Below are 22003 nucleotides of genomic sequence, written 5' to 3' on the forward strand. Positions count from 1 at the left end.
ATACACAGAGCGTCGAGGATATCGTAGAATTATATATTGGGAACGATCTATTTAAATATATTAGCAATGAAACCAACAAGTACTACAATCAAAATTGCAATAGAAGGAAACTGGATAAAAAAATGCCAAATTTGTGGACGTTACGACACCTGAACTTAGAAAATGATTTGGGCTTGCTATACTTATGGGTATTGTAGAAAAAGCAAACATCGATGATTGGTCAACGAATCCGTTGATAGAAACAGCGATATTTCGCAAAACGATGTCCCGCAACCGATTCAGACAAATATTATAATTTTTACATTTTTCTGACAACAACAATAAACTGGATAATGCCGACCGGCTTTTCAAAGTGCAATTCGTAATTGATTATTTTTCCAAAAAGTTTAAAGAAAATTTTAATCTAAGTCAAAACATCTCAATTGATGAAGGAATGATACCGTGGCGTGGACGGTTAAATTTTAAAATTTACAATCCGTCGAAAATTACGAAATATGACATACTCATTCGGATGCTGTGTGATTCGATTACGGGATACATTTCCTCATTCAAGATATACTCCGGCGTTGGACAGCCTTTAGCTAAAACAGTGATGGAATTATTGGCACCTTCTTATGGAAAGTGGCATCACCTCTACATGGATAATTATTATAACAGTGTAGAACTTGCAAGGAATTTACTTGAAAAGAAAATTCGAGTTTGTGAAACGATACGACAAAATAGAGGATTTCCGAAAAAATTACAGCGCGCAAATATCAATGTATTTGAAACTTGTCATCAACGGAAAGGTGAAGTACTCGCACAGGTATGGAGAGCTTCGAAAACTAAAACGATATGAATGATCTCTACAATATATAATGCCACTTTGACTAACACTCAAACAAAATGTAGAAAAACCAATTACATAATAAAAAAACCTGAAAGTATTTTAGACTACAACAAATATATGAAAGGAGTGGATCGGGCAGACCAATATTTGAATTATTAACCTATATACAGAAAAACTATAAAAAGGTCAAAAAAGGTTTACATGTACCTCTTTAATTGCGCATTATTTAATGCATTCCATACATGTCAATATTTCAATACAGAACACAAGAGTCTCCGATTTCACGACTTCTTATTGAAAGTGTCTGATTCGTGGATAAAATACCATGTACCTGCTTTTGAGCAAAACTTGGAGGTTGCCACTACATCGAGTATGTCTCATTATGATCCGGTTGACAGACTTTCCGATCACATAAAGCAACACCAACTAGTACTTATTTCCGAAACGAATAAATGAAAACGAAGAAATCGCCACATATGTTCCAAAAAAAAAAAAGAAGAATAACAAACTTAATGTGCAAGTCTTGTGGAGTTGCGTTACATCTTGGAAACTACTCCCCCTGTGGGTAGGAGGTAGTAGAATACTCCCACAGTACTTCCTGCTTGTCGTAAGAGGCGACTAAAAGGAAATGTGTGAATGGTGTGTGAATGTTCTTGTACGGCTATTCATTTCTTTGTTCTTCTGTCATATCTTTTTCTATTTTTTCTCTCTCTATCTCTTTAGCTTCCTTCCGTTCCTTTCCCTTCCTTTGGGGAGCTTGGCTCCCAATAGTACATTATTATTATTCATTATGGATAGTATAGCGAAAGGAATAAGAGGGCGTGGGAGGGACACCCACGCTACGGCGGTGTCAGGTGGTGGTAAGGCTGACCATCCGTCGTCGTCAACCAGTAACTGCCAGGAACTCGGGGTAGGCAACCTGGCCCCGGCTCTGGATACTGCATCAGGAAGGGTACCACAGGTAGGCGACCTGGCCTGCGGTGTGTTTAAAGCGCCAGGAAGTGGATGTGTAAGTAGCGAAGAAAGCCACTTGGAGGAGTGGCAAAGAGCTGCCAGGGCCGTTGAAAGCATACGGCTCTCCGGCTTGACGTCACCAAACCAGGTAAGAAAGCACAAACGTGCGAGGCCCGTGATCTACTCGTCTGAGGAAGAGGAGTCGAGGATAGACTGGCCCTTGCTAAGTTGGGAAGGATCGGCAGAGACCCCCTTGTCTCAGGTGGAGACTGGTAGGCTGCTGGATAACATCAGGGAAGTTACCTTAGATGCCGAAAACGCTAGGTTGAAATGCCGCAATCTTAAAGGGGACATTTCAGGGATTATGAAACGTTCCTTTAAAAAAACGCTGGAATCAGTTAAGACTCTAAGTGGGAGGCTTCAAATCGGAGCAGATGATCCTCCATCAGCCAAGGAAACCATTGCGCAGTTAAAGGCAGAACTTAGGGCCAAGGTTCTGTGCATTAGGGAGCTGAAGAATGAAGTTGCCTGTTTCAAGAAAGAAAAGAAGAAAGCATCGATAAACCCCTTGGCTGAGAGGAGCCAAACAAGGACTCCGGAAATGCAGCAGGTAATCGAGTCGGTGAGGTTATTGACGGAGGCTGTCCGCAGTTTCGGTATCTGTCGAGTGCGATGTATTGGTATGAATGGAGATGGATGAATGAATGAGAGCAAGGCGAATACCGACCTGGCTTACCGAGGAGGGTTACTGGGCGAATTTGTAATACGCATACGCGCGATCCCGCCCACCCCCCCTCTTCTCAGTGTGTTAGTAATAAGGATCGGGAGGTTTTTTAGTCGGTAGGCGATCCGAACCTGAGAGTATTCTCAGGCGGGTTAAATCCGACACTCCCCTTACCGGGCACTCCCAGTACCGGGCTCAGGGGGCCTATGAAGGTTTTTCCTCCTGGCCAAAAAAAAAAAAAGAAGGGGTCGAGCGTTATAGATCTAACGTGGGGTATGCCGGCAGCTGGCGTCCGCCTCTCGGACTGGAAGGTGGATGAGGCTGAGTTCCTGTCGGACCATTTCTATGTTATATTTAGCTATAGTCACGAGGCCACAGGGGTCCAAAATTCTCGCCCATAACATAAAAAGCCCCCTCGTTGGAAGGTTAACTCCCTGGATGAGGACTACTTGGTTGCGGCCTTCATTTCAGGGGAGTGGACGGGTGGAACTATGTGCGGGGGGAATACGGCCAGTGTGGACTGTGCAGACAAACTGGTGAAATGGGCATAGTCTACACTGAAACAAGCGTGCGACATAGCCATGTCCCGGGTGAGAGGACAAACCCGCGGTAGTAAAAGTACTTACTGGTGGTCAGACGAACTAACGAACCTTAGGGCCATTGCGACGGCCACAGTAAGGAAACTTTCCAGAGTCAGGAAAAGGAAAAACAGGAAGGAAATAGTGCGGTGTCTGAACGCCCGAAGGAACGCATGGAGGGCACTGACTAGGGCTATTAAGGAAGCCAAGAAGAACTCCTGGAGGGACCTGCTGGACTCTATAGAGGATGATCCATGGGGCAGACCTTACAAATTGGTCTTGGGAAAACTCAGGCCTTATGCCCCATCAGTAACTGAAACCCTGGAGGATGAGGTACTGGAGAATATCCTCTTTGAACTATTCCCAGGAGGACCGGGAACTGATGAGCCGCAGGAACCTGCACTCTCAGAGATGACTATCTCTGCGGAGGAGGTCTTGGCTGCCGCCAGAAAAGGAAAAGGAAGGAAGGCTCCTAAACTGGATGGGATACCGGGTGTGATTGTGCGTGCTGCGTCGTCACATTGTGGGGAAGGGTTGGCGCAGTGCTTCTCCGCATGCTTGAGGACAGGAAGGTTCCCGACAGCGTGGAAGATAGCGAGGCTCGTCCTGATCAAAAAGAAAAGGGACGCGCCTCAGGACTCACCGGGATCAAATAGACCCATATGCGTGATTGGCGAACTGGGAAAACTATTCGAGTGCATAGTTGTTGGCCGGATCAACAGTTTCTTAGAAGAGACTCAGACCCTGGCGCCATCGCAGTATGGGTTTAGGACGGGCAGATCCACTATAGATGCCATCCTCGATGTTAAAATATTTGTGGAGGCATTGACGCGGGACAGGAAAGTGGTTATACTGGTGAGTCTGGATATCTCTAACGCATCGTTAGGGCGTTGGAGCGAAAAAACTTTCTACGCTACCTGGTGAGCATAATCAGGAGTTACTTAGACAATCGCGCCATAACATATACAGACAAACATGGACGCGCCGTGGAAAGACAAGTGTATTGTAGGATCCCACAGAGATCCGTTTTGGACCCTATGTTGTGGAACATTGCCTATGACAATGTTCTCCGAACCCCGATGCCAGGTGACTCCCGTGTTATCTGTTATGCGGATGACACGGCCCTCCTGTCATTGGGATAGGTCCTCAGGCTATCTCAGGCTATCATGAACGCCGAGCGGGACTTGGACGTTTTGGTAGAGGAGATCGAGGGATTGGGTCTTAAAGTGGCGCCGCAAAAGACGGAGGCCATGACCTTCCCTGCCTCTGCCTTTTGCAGACGCAGGAATGCATCGCCCCCTAAGATCTGGCTTAGAGGGGTTCACATAGAAATTAGAACCAGCGTTAAGTACCTGGGCATAATATTAGACTCAAGGATGTCGTTCATGTCCCATTTCGAGGCACTAATCCCTAAAGCGGAGGGTATCCTCCGGTCCTTTAGGAGGCTCCTTCCGAACCTTCACGGACCGGGGGAGAAGAAGCGATGCCTCTACGGCGGCGTGATCCACTCGGTGTTCCTTTATTGGGCGCCGGTGTGGTGGCGCGTCGTCGTGGAGGACGTGAGGATCGGGCGGGCTATTTGGAGCCTCCAGAGGAAGGTGGCGATCCGGGTGTGTTGTGCCTATAAAACGGTCTCCTTCCACGTAGCTATGATGATTACGGGGATTATTCCTCTCGTTCATCTGACACCTCAGCTGGTGGAGACGTATGTGGCTGTTAGGGACGCAGAGGAACCTGTTCTCCCTTGTACTAAGGCTGTATTGGGTGTTCTTGCCAGAAGGAGGGTAATAGAAGCGTGGAAAAGTGAGGAACTTGGGCACGTAGAATCACCAGCAGCAACGGGAGTGCGTGCGAGGGCGACTATTACCGAATGGTTAGCTGAGTGGATTGGGAGGCCGTTCTCTATCGGAACGACATTTCACACCACACAACTGATGACCGGCCATGGCTGTTTTCGGCGTACCTATATAAAATAAGAAAGATTCCCTCCCCACGTTGTTTCTACTGCGGGAGGAGTGAGGATACGGCGGAACTCACCCTGGTAGAATGCCCGACGTGGACGGATGCCAGGAATGAGCTGATTGGTGCGATGGGGGGAGGGTAGCTAATCATTCCCATGATAGTCAGGGAACTATTAGTCTGATAGTCTCCCTGACTGTCCCGGGGTGATCCTTACCTCCGATAATAGAGGAGGACGCCGAGCAAGACCAAGATACATCCCGGGAACTATCAGAAACAACCCTAGAAATAGGCTACGCCCCATCGGCAACTTTCGAAGGGGACAACACACTCGAAACCACTGCCGCGATAGGCGCGGATCCTCAACTCGAGGCACCGCGGGTCACTTTAGCAGAAACCGGCGCATCCACCCGCGGTATCGAAATGACTTCGGCTAAGGCCCCCCCTCCCGTAAATCGTGCGTTCTCAAAAATTCATTTATTGCAGCTAAATATGGGACTTTCTAAAATGATAACGGGCGAAATGCGCAAACTGATTAGCCAAAAGCGCTTGGACGCGCTGCTTCTACGGGAGCCATACATCCAAAAGCAAGGGACAGGATACGAGATTATAGAATTAGGCAACGGGACAAGAATTGGTGCCATTTGCGATGAAAGACCATGGTCTGTGGTAGCGGCGACCAAGCCAAACATCACGTTGCTGTTTATCTGGCAGCTCAGCACTTCGCACTGCGTCTGTGCAGAAGTACAAGCACCCGGCCCCTCCTTTTACGTCGTCTCGCACTACTTTCAGTACAGCGATGAAATAGAGGAGCACTTTAGGCACTTGGAAACAGTACTTTGTACTTTGTACTGCCCTAAAGGGAGAGAGAGTAATAGTATCACTGGACGCCAACGCGCGATCTCCTCTCTGGGGCCTTCAGGGCACAGACGAAAGAGACTCGAAGTTAGAAGTCCTCATCCTAAAAGTTATTAACGACGTAAAGCAGCCACCCACATTCTGGACGACGAGAAGCTCCTCATATATCGACGTAACCCTCTCGTCGCACTCCATGAGCTGACTTATTGGCCAATGGAAAGTAAGAACAGGCTGGACGTCCAGCGACCACAATTCAATAGACATCGCGTTATATCACCCGAAAGCCGAGTCGGGTCGGTGGGACGGTGCTCGGGGCGTGGGGACAGGAGGTTTAATACCAGGAGAGCCGACTGGGACCTGTTCGCTGAGCGTTTGCTCTCTCTCACCGCGGCAAGGCTCGAGGGAAGCAGTTTAGGATCGGCTTCAGAAGTAGAGACACGAGCCAACATGCTTATTAGTGTCCTACAAACCGCCTGCTCTGAATCCATGCCCCGGAAAAAGGCTCACTGGAAGTCCAAACCATGGTGGATATCAGCGCTAACGAACAAGAAAAAACCGGTAGCTAGGTTGAGACGCGTGCTCCAGCGAGAAAATGAATATCAGGCATGCCTCGAGTTAATGCACGAGTATCGTTCTACGATGCGGGTATACAGTAAAGAAGTGCGACGTGCCAAATTAGTTAGTTGGAGGGAATTCGTCACGGAACAGGGCAACACGGAACCGTGAGGGTACGTTTACAAACAACAGGCGGGCAAACTACGCGTCGAAAGATTAATTAATACTCTTAAACGAGACGGAGAAAAGACAATGAACGTCCAAGAAACGGCTAGAGTCCTCCTCAATACGCATGTCCCTCTCTTCACGGAGGAAGAGGTCGCGCGGGTCATAGAGTCCCTTAAAAACGGCAAAGCCCCTGGACCAGATCTTATCGAGGTGTGTGTGTTCAAAAGAGCATTCGCTGTCATCCCATCCCAATTCGTAGACCTTTTCAATGAATGCCTTCAATGAGATATCTTCCCGCCTATTTGGAAAGAGAGCTCCTTAAGAGCACTCCTGAAGGGCGACAACAAAGACGTGGAAGACTCCAAGTCCTACCGACCGATATCCCTTCTCTCCGTCATAGGGAAGGTTCTGGAAAGGCTGCTGAAGTTGCACCTCACCGAAACCTCCCTCGCGCTAGGAAAAATATTGGACAAACAGTTTGGGTTTGTCCAAGGACGTTCCACAGAAGACGCAATCGTAGAGATGCGTCGAATCGTTTCTGCCTCTTCACGAAGATATGTCATCGCGTTGTTATTCGACATCTCGGGAACCTTCAACAACGTTTGGTGGAATCTAGTTATCAAGGCTCTTCAAGATCGGGACTGCCCGAGGAACGCCTTTAAAGTGATGACAAGCTATTTCGCAGACCGTAAAATTGCTCTAGGAGAACATAAGGTTTCAAAGCAGGTCTCGAGAGGATGCCCACAAGGATCGGTCCTCGGGCCCTCCTGCTGGAACCTCATGTTCGACCAGCTCCTCAGGATCCTGGAGGAATCCTCGGAAGTCAACGCGATCGCGTACGCGGACGACCTACTCGTCATCGTAGATGAAGACTCCAGGAAAGAATTTGAAGAGAAAAGAAATCGCGTAGTTAACAGCATCACCGGATGGTGCACGTCGGCGAAATTGACAATCTCCGAGCGTAAGACGGAAGCGATCGTCCTTAAGAGCGATAGGGTAAAAAGGAAACCCATCGGCAGAAGGGGAGGACAATGTCCGGATAGAAAACGGAAAACGGCGAAAAAGACCGACCTAGCGAGTAGGCCTCCCACTATAAAGATAGGGAATAATAATATTAAATTTAGGAATTCCGTTAGATACTTCGGGGTATACTTCGATAAAGGGCTGCCGTTACCTCAACGACAAGGTCGGCACCATACAGAACGTTTTTTGATCGCTTGATCACTGGAGAAAAATGGTTCCTATATGATAATTTAAAACGCAAAAGGCAGTGGCTCTCTCCAAATGAATCACCACGAAGTACTGCGAAGCCGGTTTTACATTCCAAAAAGGCGCTTCTGTGTGTTTGGTGGAGTATACGTAATTGTTCATTTTGAAGTGCTGAAACCTGAACAAACTGTTAATGCAGATCTTTATTGTGAACAATTGGATCGAGTGAACCAATCTTTAATCGAAAAGTATCCGGCAATTGTCAACAGAAAAGGCGTTATTCTTCAACACGACAATGCAAGACCGCACTGTACAAGACGAACCTTGAAAAAAATTAATAAATTGGAGTGGGAGATACTGCCACACCCACCATACTTGTCCGATATCGCACCCTCGGATTTCCATTTATTCTGATCGCTACAACATTTTTTTAGTGGCAAAAAATTTGAAAATTTGCATACTAAATAGAAAAAAGTTGTTGATAACGAAGGTGATTACATTATTGATTAAAAATAAAAACTTGTTAAAAATTTATTCGTATGAATTTAATTTAAGAAAGCGACATTACTTTCCGGTCCCCCTAATATATGAAACAAATTGGTTTACAGAGCGTGCTTTGTATTTTACGAGGTGCATATGTATGAAAAGAAAAGAAGAAGCTGAGATATGGGGGGAGAGTATGTGACAGAATTTTAAGCGAAATAACGTACCAGCGAAACAACAAAAATGTCCAGCGAAACAGCAAGAGCAACCAGCGAATGACACACCAACGAAACAACGAGAATATCCAGCGACTGGCGAACCAGCAAAACAGCAAAACCAATCAACGAATAACGTACCATCGAAGCAACGGGAGCGATCAGCGAAGTAAAAATAAATGTATCAGCGAAACAGCGAGAAAGACCAGCAAAAAACGCGTGATTTTGGTTTTTATAGTTTCATGTTTGTTAAATATAGTTTTACAGTCAAGCTCAAGATTGTTTTCCTTAGCATTGCGTCTACCTATCAGTAGAGTAAAATTGAATGTGCCATCTTTTCCATTATTTAAAAATTTTTTCTTACAATATTGCGATATCTTAAATAAAAAAGATGAGTTTATAAAAATTTTCTTTCTACCGCCTAATGTTATATTATTAATACAACTTATGAACCAAGATGTAATTGAGTGTTTCAAGCGATATTATAAGAAAAGCTTAATGCGTAAATTTATTCAGAGATGTAATAACACTAAGAACGATTTATTAAATGCATATAAAAATTTAAATATGAAGGAATGTATATATCTTGTTGCTAAAGCGTGGGATATTATAAATTCTACGTAAAAAAATGGATGGAATAAATTGATATCAAACATAGATTATATTGTAGATAACGATCAAATATCAGAAATATCGAGCGATGTCAATGAAATTCTTAAGTTTATATAACATATCAGAATATACAAATTGAAAGTGATGTAATAGAATGGCTTAAAAATAATAAAAGGAACGTAAGTAATGAAGAAATTTTTAAAAAGATTAAAGAAATCTTCAACGAAAGAAGTAGTAAAAAAAGACGATATATTCAATAATCTTCTTACATATTCTGAAGAATTCGCAACATCATCAGAAAATGATCATCAGAAATAATCATCAATTAGTATGAAGCATAACAAGAAAGTAATCTCGTGGAATTATTAACTTAAAAGAAAAATGCAATTTAACAGCATAGAAAGATTGAGAGAACGAAGATGATTAAAGCAAATGTATTAAACATGTAATATGTAAACAATTATGATTTTTTACATAAATCATAATTTTTCATGTGAAATGTAGTTATGTAAATCGTTCAATTATTCAAAAAATTCGATTATCTGATCGTCATGAATACTATTAGTTTAGATAATCAAGGTTCTACTGTATCAGGTATGTTGTGTGAGAAGTATTTCCAAGTTTTGAGATTTTTAACATTGGTAGCATTTCTGACTTGATTTCCGTGCTGATGTGGATATCGAGTCACAAATTAGCACAACAGCTTCAACAGCTTGTCTGAAGCTGTAACTGTGTCTGTAAGCTTACTGGCGATATTTGTTTATAAACAACTCGCGAGCGATACGAACGAACGTCTTGTCTACAAAACTTTTTATAGAGGAATGGAGAAATTCCTAGTAGATTATTGTTTAGTATCAATCAGTGTAGAAAAATCGTAGGTATATTATTGAAATATTTATTATTGAAACTATTAATTTATACGTATTTATCATAGCCCATAGGATCGGTACAGATATTTTTAAACAGTTTCATCGCTTTCACTTTTATGCATATTTTAGACAGTCATAGTATTACTTTGCTATTGGCTTGGTAACTAAATGATTGCAGATTTTAAATAAGAAGGAAAATTCAAAATTTTTGCTTAAAAATATAACTTTATTCAATTAGGTATTGTCCGTTTTTATCGATGACTTTTTGTCATCTTTCAGGCAGTGTCATAATTCCATGTTCATAAAACTTCTGATTTTTGTCAGCAAAAAACTGAATTAAATGTGATTTTACATCACCAGCGTCATTAAAAATTTTACCGTTTAAGGAGTTCTGCATGAAACGAAATAAATGGTAATCTGAAGGCGCAAGGACAAAGCTATATAATGGATGTAACAACACATCCCAACCTAGTTTCAATAATTTTTGGCGAATGACCAAAAATGTGTGGGGCTTTGCATTATCGTGCTGGAAAACAACACCCATACGATTTGTCAATTCTGGCCGCTTTTCTTGAACTCCATTGCTCAGTTTGGCGAGTTGTTGAATGTAAACGTTTGAATTAATCGTTTGGTTTTTTGATAAAAGTTCAAAGTGCAGAATTCCCTTATAATCCCACCAAACTGATAGCATAATCTTTTTTTGGTGAATCTCAGCTTTTCATGTCGTCTAGACTGATTCATCCTGCATCACCCACGATCTTTTCCGATTAACATTGGTATAAACTATTCACTTCTCATTGCTAGTTATCAGTCATATCAGAAATGCGTTGCGACAAAAGAATTTCCTTAAGCTGAAGAGAGATCCATAAATCGAGTTTTTTGACATAGCCAAACTGATTTAATATTTTTTGAATGCATCTATGCAATACATTGAGTTTCTCTGCAATTTCACGTGTTGTACTATGACGATCTGAATTGATATGGGTCTCATCAACTTCAACTGGACGGCCAGATCGTTGCACATTTTTCAGACAAAAATCACCAGAATGAAATTTGGCAAATCAATTTTGACACTGTCTTTCTTTTCTAGGCTCCATTCCAATATACGGCACATAACTTCTTGTGTGGTTATGATGCGTTCTTGCCTTTTCGGAAATAATACAATAAAATATGTCTGAAATGCGCGTCTTATTCATTTTTAAATTGGGATAAAAACGAAACTAAATAACTAATCGGTACAATTTTTTTGTTAAATTAAAGGCAGAAGTTCAAACAACAAGAAAACAATATAGGTTAGATGTTTTAAGCACAGAACAAAAGAATGACAAAACAAAAAGCTGACGATACAAAGAATATGCTAAGACCATCTATTGACAAAATTTACAATCACTCAGTTACCAACCCAATATATTGAATTCAGACATGAAAACACATTTTCTGAAACATATTAAAATAAAATCATACCAAAAAAAAATTCATCTATACATTTTATACAAGAATTCACTTGAAATTTTTTAGTAGATTCATTTAGTTGTCTTCAGCTATATGCGAAAAGCAATAAAATATAAAACATAACCTTTACTGTCTGTTGAGCTTTATAAAATATTATGTATTATAACCTGTAAAATGAAAAACATTTATTAATATAAAACATGCAAATGTAATATTGTACTTGCAAAAATAATATGCTCGTAACTATATATATAAGGGTGGTGAAAAATATAAAGCTCTCGTAATTAAAAATATTTGTCAAAAGTTTTAATAATACCAATATTGTGATAAGAACTTAATGTATACAGTTCCTGGTACTATCAACGTTACTTAAAATATAATAATAGAATAAAAACATACATTTAAAAATAGAATGAGTGAACACCATAATATTCTAAAAAATACACTTCAGTGATATTCGATATTATTAGAATTTAAATTTTATTACAAACTGAAGTTAGTTAATAGAACTTTTCTTATTACGTTGTTAAATATGCATACAAAATCAATATTTATTTAATTAATAACAAATATAATTAAAAAGGTGACCATTAAGCTTGCTACAACTATATATTATTTTTTATTTAGAGCCATTATTTCAAAGAAAATCTTTACAATCTTTATATTGCACCTTATACACACGATCTAAATTCCCTAGACTTATATAACAACTAAAATTAATATAGACATTATATTAAGTACTTACGAAGACAATTACATTGCACAGATCTATTAAATATAATCCCTTAAACATATATTTCACTTATAATATTTTCGTTGACAGCGAAAGTGTATTCTCTGAAAAGAGAAAACAAATATTAAATTATATCACACATATATTTGTAAAATATAACATTAAAATGATAAAACTAATTGATTAAATCATGTCAAAAGAGAAGTCAGAAAATTTAGTGATAATTTATATATTGCCAAATATTTCCAAGGGTAAAAGACTTTTTCAAGGGTAATAGAATAAAATTATTGTTGCGATAATAGAAATAATATATAGAAAATAAGAACAGCTTACACCAAAAAAAAAAAAAACATTACAATGAAATGAAAAAATAACGTTAAATAGAAGTATAGTATAAAAATACTTATTAAAATACTATTCTTTTTTCAATAATTATTTTCATCATTAAAAATACTTTCCTTTTTTATTCAATTATTACCAATACAATTATTACAAATATTCGACAGAATCAGAAACAATCAAAACGAATTAATTATATTAAGAATATAAATATAAGCAACAGGTATATATGCTATGGTAAAATATATTAAAATAATTAAATTTTTACATTTAATTTTTATATTTTGCAGTTATATTAACTTATTCTGTAGCATAATTTAAGATGGTCAATTTGTTAGGCCGCAAAGCCTTTACCTGGGATTGACCTTAAAGAACGTGAATTCAAAGACAAACGATTACACGAGGAGGCAAGAAGGATAAAATAGAAGAATATTTGATTGATTAATAAAATGGGAAAAGAAAAACCCAATAGATTCACTAGTAATTCCAATTTGCTTACCTTTCCTATAAATGTGGTATCAAGATGGCTTCCAGGTTCAATGATGAAATTGGACAATGTTCTATCGGCGTTTTAAGAGAATACCGGATATTCTACTGATTGAAGACTCATCGAGTTTTGGATGTAGTCTTATAAATTTATTAGACTCTCGATCAATTTCGAAATACAGACTTATTATAAGTCTTATGACATACTGCCTTATGAATCGCTGAATACGGACTTATTACTTAATTTGCGATTTTACAGAATGCAAAATACTAAATTATTACTTAATTACTGATTTTGTAGATTCCAAAATACGAACTTATTATTTAATTGCCGACTTCACCGAATACAGACTTAGAATTAATTACGGACTAACTAGCTAATTAGTGATCAGTTTTACAAAAAGACAAATACTGATTGCCTTCACAGTTTTCCTCTGACTGACTCCTTTTAATTTTCCCCTTCTGCAGATGCATTTAACTGACTTCTATAAAAGTTGCTTCTTATCAAATAATAATTTTATTATTAGGATTCTGATTTCATATTTTAACAGAAGATCTATTGCATCAAGAAACGCGGTCTGGGTGGTCCCAAGATTCGTGGAAATCCTTGAAGTGCGTATTTGGAAGGGAAGAAATTAATCCGAGATCTAAACCGTTTATGTCTCTGGAAGATCTAAACCGTTTATGTCTCTGGAACTGGAATTAAAATGTTGTTAATACCAAAGAAATCGAAGCTACTGCATTTTACATTTTATTGAAATATCTTTATCTCAGCGCAATAAGTAAAATAAATATTATCAAATCTATAAATGGTTCAAGGAAGCTTCTGTTTCCGGTGAGAAGAATGAGAAATTTACGATGTAAACTAGTGAGTTTCTCGGCGAGTGAAGAAGGGCTGGAAGAATAAGAGAGTGTGTAACAGTGCGGAGATAATAAGAAAAAGGTTGAGGAAAAGAGAAAGGAAAGGGAGAGAGAAAAAAAGGAGTTAAAAGGACTTAGAAACGATGAGATTTAAAACTAAGTTTTGGAAAGCGAATTGGAGAAATAATACATGAAAAAAGAGTGGAAGAGTAACGGAGATATTTAGAACTGGTAAAGAAAAGCAAAGAATATAAGAAGTCGGTGAAGCAGTAAGAAATATTTTCAGGAAATAGAAGAGTTAAAGGAGTGAATATAAAGGTGAAGGAAATAAATAAGGGAGGCAAATCATCGAAAATGAAAAGTCTAGGTAAGAAAGGGGAAAAAGATAAATAATTACGAGTTTTGGGAAGGTAAAGGAGATGTGAAATAAGAAAAAGTGGTTGCGAGAGAGGAAGGAGGAAATAAAAGAGAGGTTTGAGTGTTTAGAAAATCTAGGAAAATAAATAGGTCGCCTGTAAAAGAAGGGGGGAATAAATACATAAAGATTTAACAAAATATTGGGAAGCTTTATAAGAAAGGAAATGATCAAGAGTCTGAAAGAGGTCAAGCAAGAGATAAAAGAAGAGATTGAAAAGCTGTAAGAGGAAATCAGGAAGAGGAAGGAAAGCTGGAATAAGAAGAGAGAATAGAATGGAAAAGCTGGATAAAAAAATTATAAGGGAGTTGGAAGAAAAAGATGGGAAGAAGAAGCCTGGGGAGGAGAATAGTTTTGGGGATGAAATGAAAGGGTGAAAAGTTCATGGAAATAGAAAGAAGGATGGAGACATGAAAGAAGAAGGAAAAGAAAAGGAATTTAGTTATAAGAGAAGTCAAAGTGTAGAGGGGAAGAAGGATAAAAACAAGATGAAAAAAATAATAAAAGAGGCAGCAAATAGGAAAATAGAAGAATGATGAGGTAAAAAAGATAAAAAGATGAGATAAAAATGATAGTGACAAAATTAAAGGTAGTGAACCATTTGAGAGATAATGGAAAAAAAATGTTGAAAGGGAAGGAGAAGTGGATAGAGCAGGATTTAATTTGAGAGGAAAAAAGAGGCAATGGAAATAGAGGAGGATAGCAATGGCGGCAAAGGATAAAGGAAGGAAGTAGAAATTATGATAGAGTTTAGATACAGGAAAAACTACGTAAATGGGATAAAAACGGGAAAATATTGAAGAATGGGTGAAGGAATATGTTGACGTATACGTGCATCTCTCAATTGTTCATAGTACTTTCTTCTAAGGATCATATGTCACTATTAGAAATATCTGTTAAGAAAACGTATAGATAAAAAATACATTGCTCACCTTTATCCGGGTTTAGGCATTTTTATTTAAGTACCTAGTCTTCAATAATACGTCTAACTGGGTAATAAATAAATAGTGAAAGTAGACGTCTAGCCTTGAAATATTCATTGACATTTTTCAGTCTACACGATTATTAAAACAAAGGAGCGCACATGGAATGTTTAAACGTTCCAACGAACTATCTTAATAGATGTCCAATCCGACCTATGGGAATCTATTCCTTCCCTTTCCATGCTCAGATCATACTTCAACTACACCCTTTTTATTCCCTTTCCTAATTGCACTACAGTCTTCACGGATAGTTCTAAAGATGACCAAAGATTAAGTTACATCTTTCAGGCTCACGGCATCTAGACTCTCAAGTCTTATTAAACATTACTAGCTATCACTCCTTCAGGAATAGCATCACTACAGAAAACACATCAACAATTCTTATTTCAACAATTACACTGTCATAGCTTCAATTCGTGCAATATTTATTATCGCGCATCTACCTCGTAAGTTTCATGGGATCCTTTAAAAGAATGCGCGTTCTCCCATTAATTTACGGGAACGCAGCGAGCGGTAGTTTGCTAATGGCCTTCAACTACCCTAGCCTAACGCCCCTATTCATCGCGCCCAATGGGTCTATAACTCTGACAACAAGGAAGAAACAGAAGAAATTCTCCATGCAAACCAACTATCAACGCTGGTCTGGTGCGAGACGCATAACTATCTGGGAAGTGCAGTAGAAGCTGACTTAACACAGTATAATAACAAGGAAAGTTCATATAAACATGTGTCCTATTTGACCTTGTTTGCAAACTGTAGAGACTTTTATGTGGAGTATTGCTCCAAAATATTTTAGTAGAATATTGAGACAATTTTTGAATAAATGATTTCTATATAATAAAATGATTCTATATAAATGCTATTCTAATCTTATTTCTTTCCCTTTTTTACTATTCTTTTTCTTATTTTAAATTCATCATGCACAGAATAACCATTGACATTAACGAAATACTTTGCTAAAAAATTAAACAATGCTTCCAGAAAATCTGAACAATAACTGGAGAAAGCAGAATGATAAGATAATCAATGGTAAAACATTTTTAAGATTGTATTCAAATGCAAGGGAGTTATAAGTTTTCATATTATAACATATAACATATAATATTTAGTCGCTTCGATGTCAATTATATTTTGTGATACTGACGACTTTATTGATATTAATTGATATCATTGATACATTGATATTAATGGTGTAGATTTTGCAATGATTAACACATGCCAAGCTGAAGATGTTTGAAAAATATTATCTTGAAAAATTTACATAGCTTAAAACTACTTTTAAACTATTTCCTTCATTATGATTAGATATACATATAGTAAGAATTTTTATAATTAGTCGTATATTATCAGTGAATCTTTCTGTTTAAAAATTTTTATTTTGGATAATTGGAAGAACAAAAGATATAAAACAACTGACTTGGACATTATAACAGTGATAACTTGTACTCTCATTCAACGATGATTTTGTACTTCTGTTGGGGATGCAAAATATTTCATTCATGTATTCTTTTCTCGGTATAAAATTACCTGACTTATCGACATTGAAGTGTTTGTAATATTTGGTTATATGGAATGTTACAAAAATTACGTCAAACGATACTACACTTCGAAAAAATAAAAAATCTTACCTTTTTTTTTTCAATTATGAAAAGTTCAACCCCATTCAGCAAAGATGTCTGAGCAATTTGATCGACTTATGAAAAATATTTTTTCCGGCTTTAAAATTAATAGAAACGCGTATATAGAAACGAAAATATTAATATTGACCTTATTTAAAGATAGTAAGTTAGAGTAACGCTATATACCGCTTTCTAAAGAATGAAAAAATGATAATAAATATATTTTGGATCTAAAAATAAACAATTATGTATAGGGTGCTACAATTTAATGATATGTTTCTGAGCCATCGATTGATAATTGGTCTATAGATCCAGACCAATAGGCTATCCGTTAGGATATTCATTTGAGAAGAGAGGACTATCAATACATTACGGACATTGATTTCATTTATTGTTGAGCTTCTGAAAAGAAAGGTTGTTCTGTTTAGAGAAAAGAATTACATTGTGTTTTATCCTGTTCATTCACTTTATTCAAATGGGTAAGACCTTAAATATATTATTTATATATTTTTGTTCTAATCTAAACATTTTTAAGAATTTTTTTAAAAATCTAATAATTTATTAGATTCTGATGAGAAGTTATAGCGAAAAATTTCTTTTATTCATATGTCTATTATGTTAACAGCAAATATAATGTTATCTATTATTGGTTTGTATGTATGACTTCCAAATTATTATCATTTATTTAGTTGGTTTTTTGATCGATAATGTGTTATTATTTAACAATGTTTTTCTGCATACTTTCTGATTTTATTTATTACGAGTAATATTCTTTTGTTACATATATCTTACAAATTTTCATTATTTTTCACACGTTTATTTTTGTAAGGATTGCTTTATTACTCTGTCCTTTACAAGCATTTGTTATTTGTATATTCCCATTATTGCTTGTCTGTAACTAGTTAAGAAAGTATATTAAGAAACAGATGAAATACGATTACAGAAATAATTAGTTGACATTTGTAAAAATTTGTTTCATTCGTTATATGTTGGCGTAAAATTATTTCTAATTTTTAAAAATTTATCATAGAGTTATAATACTTCATAGTACTGTATTTATTTTCTTTCTATAATAAAGACTATAATACTCTATACATAAATATTTTAGACAAATTTGGCATGGTATATAGAATATCGCAATTGAAAGATTTAGAACGATTTCTAGAATGATTCTAGAACGAAATTAAATGTAAAAACTTAATTATTTTAATATATTTTACCATAGCATATATATCTGTTGCTTATATTTATATTCTTAATATAATTAATTCGTTTTGATTGTTTCTGATTCTGTCGAATATTTGTAATAATTGTATTGGTAATAATTGAATAAAAAAGGAAAGTATTTTTAATGATGAAAATAATTATTGAAAAAAGAATAGTATTTTAATAAGTATTTTTATACTATACTTCTATTTAACGTTATTTTTTCATTTCATTGTAATGTTTTTTTTTTTTTTGGTGTAAGCTGTTCTTATTTTCTATATATTATTTCTATTATCGCAACAATAATTTTATTCTATTACCCTTGAAAAAGTCTTTTACCCTTGGAAATATTTGGCAATATATAAATTATCACTAAATTTTCTGACTTCTCTTTTGACATGATTTAATCAATTAGTTTTATCATTTTAATGTTATATTTTACAAATATATGTGTGATATAATTTAATATTTGTTTTCTCTTTTCAGAGAATACACTTTCGCTGTCAACGAAAATATTATAAGTGAAATATATGTTTAAGGGATTATATTTAATAGATCTGTGCAATGTAATTGTCTTCGTAAGTACTTAATATAATGTCTATATTAATTTTAGTTGTTATATAAGTCTAGGGAATTTAGATCGTGTGTATAAGGTGCAATATAAAGATTGTAAAGATTTTCTTTGAAATAATGGCTCTAAATAAAAAATAATATATAGTTGTAGCAAGCTTAATGGTCACCTTTTTAATTATATTTGTTATTAATTAAATAAATATTGATTTTGTATGCATATTTAACAACGTAATAAGAAAAGTTCTATTAACTAACTTCAGTTTGTAATAAAATTTAAATTCTAATAATATCGAATATCACTGAAGTGTATTTTTTAGAATATTATGGTGTTCACTCATTCTATTTTTAAATGTATGTTTTTATTCTATTATTATATTTTAAGTAACGTTGATAGTACCAGGAACTGTATACATTAAGTTCTTATCACAATATTGGTATTATTAAAACTTTTGACAAATATTTTTAATTACGAGAGCTTTATATTTTTCACCACCCTTATATATATAGTTACGAGCATATTATTTTTGCAAGTACAATATTACATTTGCATGTTTTATATTAATAAATGTTTTTCATTTTACAGGTTATAATACATAATATTTTATAAAGCTCAACAGACAGTAAAGGTTATGTTTTATATTTTATTGCTTTTCGCATATAGCTGAAGACAACTAAATGAATCTACTAAAAAATTTCAAGTGAATTCTTGTATAAAATGTATAGATGAATTTTTTTTTGGTATGATTTTATTTTAATATGTTTCAGAAAATGTGTTTTCATGTCTGAATTCAATATATTGGGTTGGTAACTGAGTGATTGTAAATTTTGTCAATAGATGGTCTTAGCATATTCTTTGTATCGTCAGCTTTTTGTTTTGTCATTCTTTTGTTCTGTGCTTAAAACATCTAACCTATATTGTTTTCTTGTTGTTTGAACTTCTGCCTTTAATTTAACAAAAAAATTGTACCGATTAGTTATTTAGTTTCGTTTTTATCCCAATTTAAAAATGAATAAGACGCGCATTTCAGACATATTTTATTGTATTATTTCCGAAAAGGCAAGAACGCATCATAACCACACAAGAAGTTATGTGCCGTATATTGGAATGGAGCCTAGAAAAGAAAGACAGTGTCAAAATTGATTTGCCAAATTTCATTCTGGTGATTTTTGTCTGAAAAATGTGCAACGATCTGGCCGTCCAGTTGAAGTTGATGAGACCCATATCAATTCAGATCGTCATAGTACAACACGTGAAATTGCAGAGAAACTCAATGTATTGCATAGATGCATTCAAAAAATATTAAATCAGTTTGGCTATGTCAAAAAACTCGATTTATGGATCTCTCTTCAGCTTAAGGAAATTCTTTTGTCGCAACGCATTTCTGATATGACTGATAACTAGCAATGAGAAGTGAATAGTTTATACCAATGTTAATCGGAAAAGATCGTGGGTGATGCAGGATGAATCAGTCTAGACGACATGAAAAGCTGAGATTCACCAAAAAAAGATTATGCTATCAGTTTGGTGGGATTATAAGGGAATTCTGCACTTTGAACTTTTATCAAAAAACCAAACGATTAATTCAAACGTTTACATTCAACAACTCGCCAAACTGAGCAATGGAGTTCAAGAAAAGCGGCCAGAATTGACAAATCGTATGGGTGTTGTTTTCCAGCACGATAATGCAAAGCCCCACACATTTTTGGTCATTCGCCAAAAATTATGTAAAAACTGTCTTTACTTCAGAAAAATGAGATATTATAGGTTTATCGCAGTTCTAAGAGAAATCCTTGCGGAGATGTCAATTCAGTATTGTCTCAGTTTGCCGCTGTGTTCAAGTAGTTTTGTTGCTTGGCACTCTAAATTTACACATAAGGGAGTGTTAATAAGTTTATCGTTCTTCTCCCTTTAGTTAATAGTTTATTAGTCTTTTTGAGTGCCAATCAGATTTCTGAGTGTCTGTTGAAGAGATGTACAGAATCTTCTTACCATTTCAGTTTGTTAGGAATATCTAAAATCGCTTTTGCTTGGTCCTTTTAAATAAAACCAAAATAAAATTAAATAAAAATATTAAAATAATAAATAGATTCATGCTTCTTAATTCATCTGCTGGTCGAGAAATTTTGCCACGTGTTCGGAGCTACATTCTTCTATAAGAGATGCATAAGCCTCATTGTAACCCTTGAATTAGTAATAAATTTTAATGGAATTATATAACTCCATTAGGGATGTGGCGATCAGCTTTTCTCGATCCGTAATGTTCAGTTTCGATCGTTTCTTTGAGCATGATACATTTGTATCTATCACAATCTGCATCGGTTGTTCCATATTCTCATTGCAGGAGAGGCGACAACGGACTATATTTCTGTATCTCTTTGCTTAATCCTCACACAATATCATTTTTTTGTGACGAACTGTAACAAGCCCCTTATGCTAATTCTTTACTACCAGATTGGACAATCACAAAGACTTTTTGCTTGTTTATTATCAAATCGGATTTGAAGTTCTCGCCAGAAGAAGCTTGTAATATGACTTCCTTCGTTATTGTTCTTTCTAATAAAGTTCTTTATCTTGTCATGTCGACAGATATAGTCGGACTTGTTTTTAGAAGGTGTTATTTATAGCGCATTGGTACATTATGAATCAGTATCTCCAGCTGGATTTTTTGTTTTGTTTTAAAAGTAAGTTTATTTGACACAGCCCTATATTAGGTATATAAGTATAATCTTACTTAGAAGACTTTTTACATTATTTTAATAAAAATATAGCTATTAGTTATCATTAGATAAATCTCTATAGCAATCAATGTATAGAATTTTATAAATAATATTGTAACTGGGTTATAGTGTTTATAAAACAATTGGTAATACATGAGAGCAAAATAAAAAATAGTGAATATAAAAAAATTTTTACCAACTATAGTAAATTATAATACTTAAGAATTAAAGATAGGGGAATAGGATAAGGACTGGGTGATTTGAGGTAACTTAATCTACAGGGAGAGCATATTACAATGGAAACATATATACATTATGTACAACTAATCTATACGTTATAAATCTCTCACACTTTTTTTTTTTTTTTTTTTTTTTAGAGTAGAAGATATCTCTTATCGATGTATTATGATTACTATTGATCTGTAATGAATAATTAAAATTGTTTAAATTTTTTTCTTCGGTGTAGGTGTGTATTTTGCATCTTCTCATAGCCAGAAGTATTTTTTACATAATCTATCAGTATCATTTAAATCTCTATTCGATAGTATTTTCGAGAAAACGTAGTTCTCCTGATTATCTTCATCATGGATACTATTAATTTGTTT

General features: G+C 36.0%; 1 protein-coding gene across 2 annotated transcripts; it reads left to right on the plus strand.

Moving 5' to 3' along the window:
- The first annotated feature begins 1457 nt into the window (after positions 1–1457).
- Positions 1458–10765, plus strand: LOC124431447. Of its 2 annotated transcripts, XR_006944011.1 has the most exons (3): positions 1458–2393; positions 2793–8324; positions 8443–10765. XR_006944011.1 is itself a non-coding variant. In XM_046979380.1 (2 exons), the coding sequence occupies exons 1-2, from the start codon at positions 1458–1460 to the stop codon at positions 3045–3047; spliced, it is 1191 nt and encodes a 396-aa protein (XP_046835336.1). In that variant the 3' UTR covers positions 3048–10765. The 2 variants fall into 2 exon arrangements, 1 of the variants encoding a protein (XP_046835336.1); XM_046979380.1 differs by having other exon boundaries at positions 2793–10765.
- The last annotated feature ends 11238 nt before the right edge of the window (positions 10766–22003 follow it).

The sequence above is a fragment of the Vespa crabro genome, chromosome 21 (assembly GCF_910589235.1).
Source record: "Vespa crabro chromosome 21, iyVesCrab1.2, whole genome shotgun sequence".
In the NCBI taxonomy this organism is placed as follows: Eukaryota; Metazoa; Arthropoda; class Insecta; order Hymenoptera; family Vespidae; genus Vespa; species Vespa crabro.

Bases quoted from the DNA above. Each gene is read 5' to 3' on its own strand.
- LOC124431447 (XM_046979380.1), top strand. From the start codon at position 1,458: ATGTGTGAATGGTGTGTGAATGTTCTTGTACGGCTATTCATTTCTTTG. The intron at 2,394-2,792 runs GTAATCGAGTCG...GTATGCCGGCAG, and splicing joins GGACTCCGGAAATGCAGCAG to CTGGCGTCCGCCTCTCGGAC.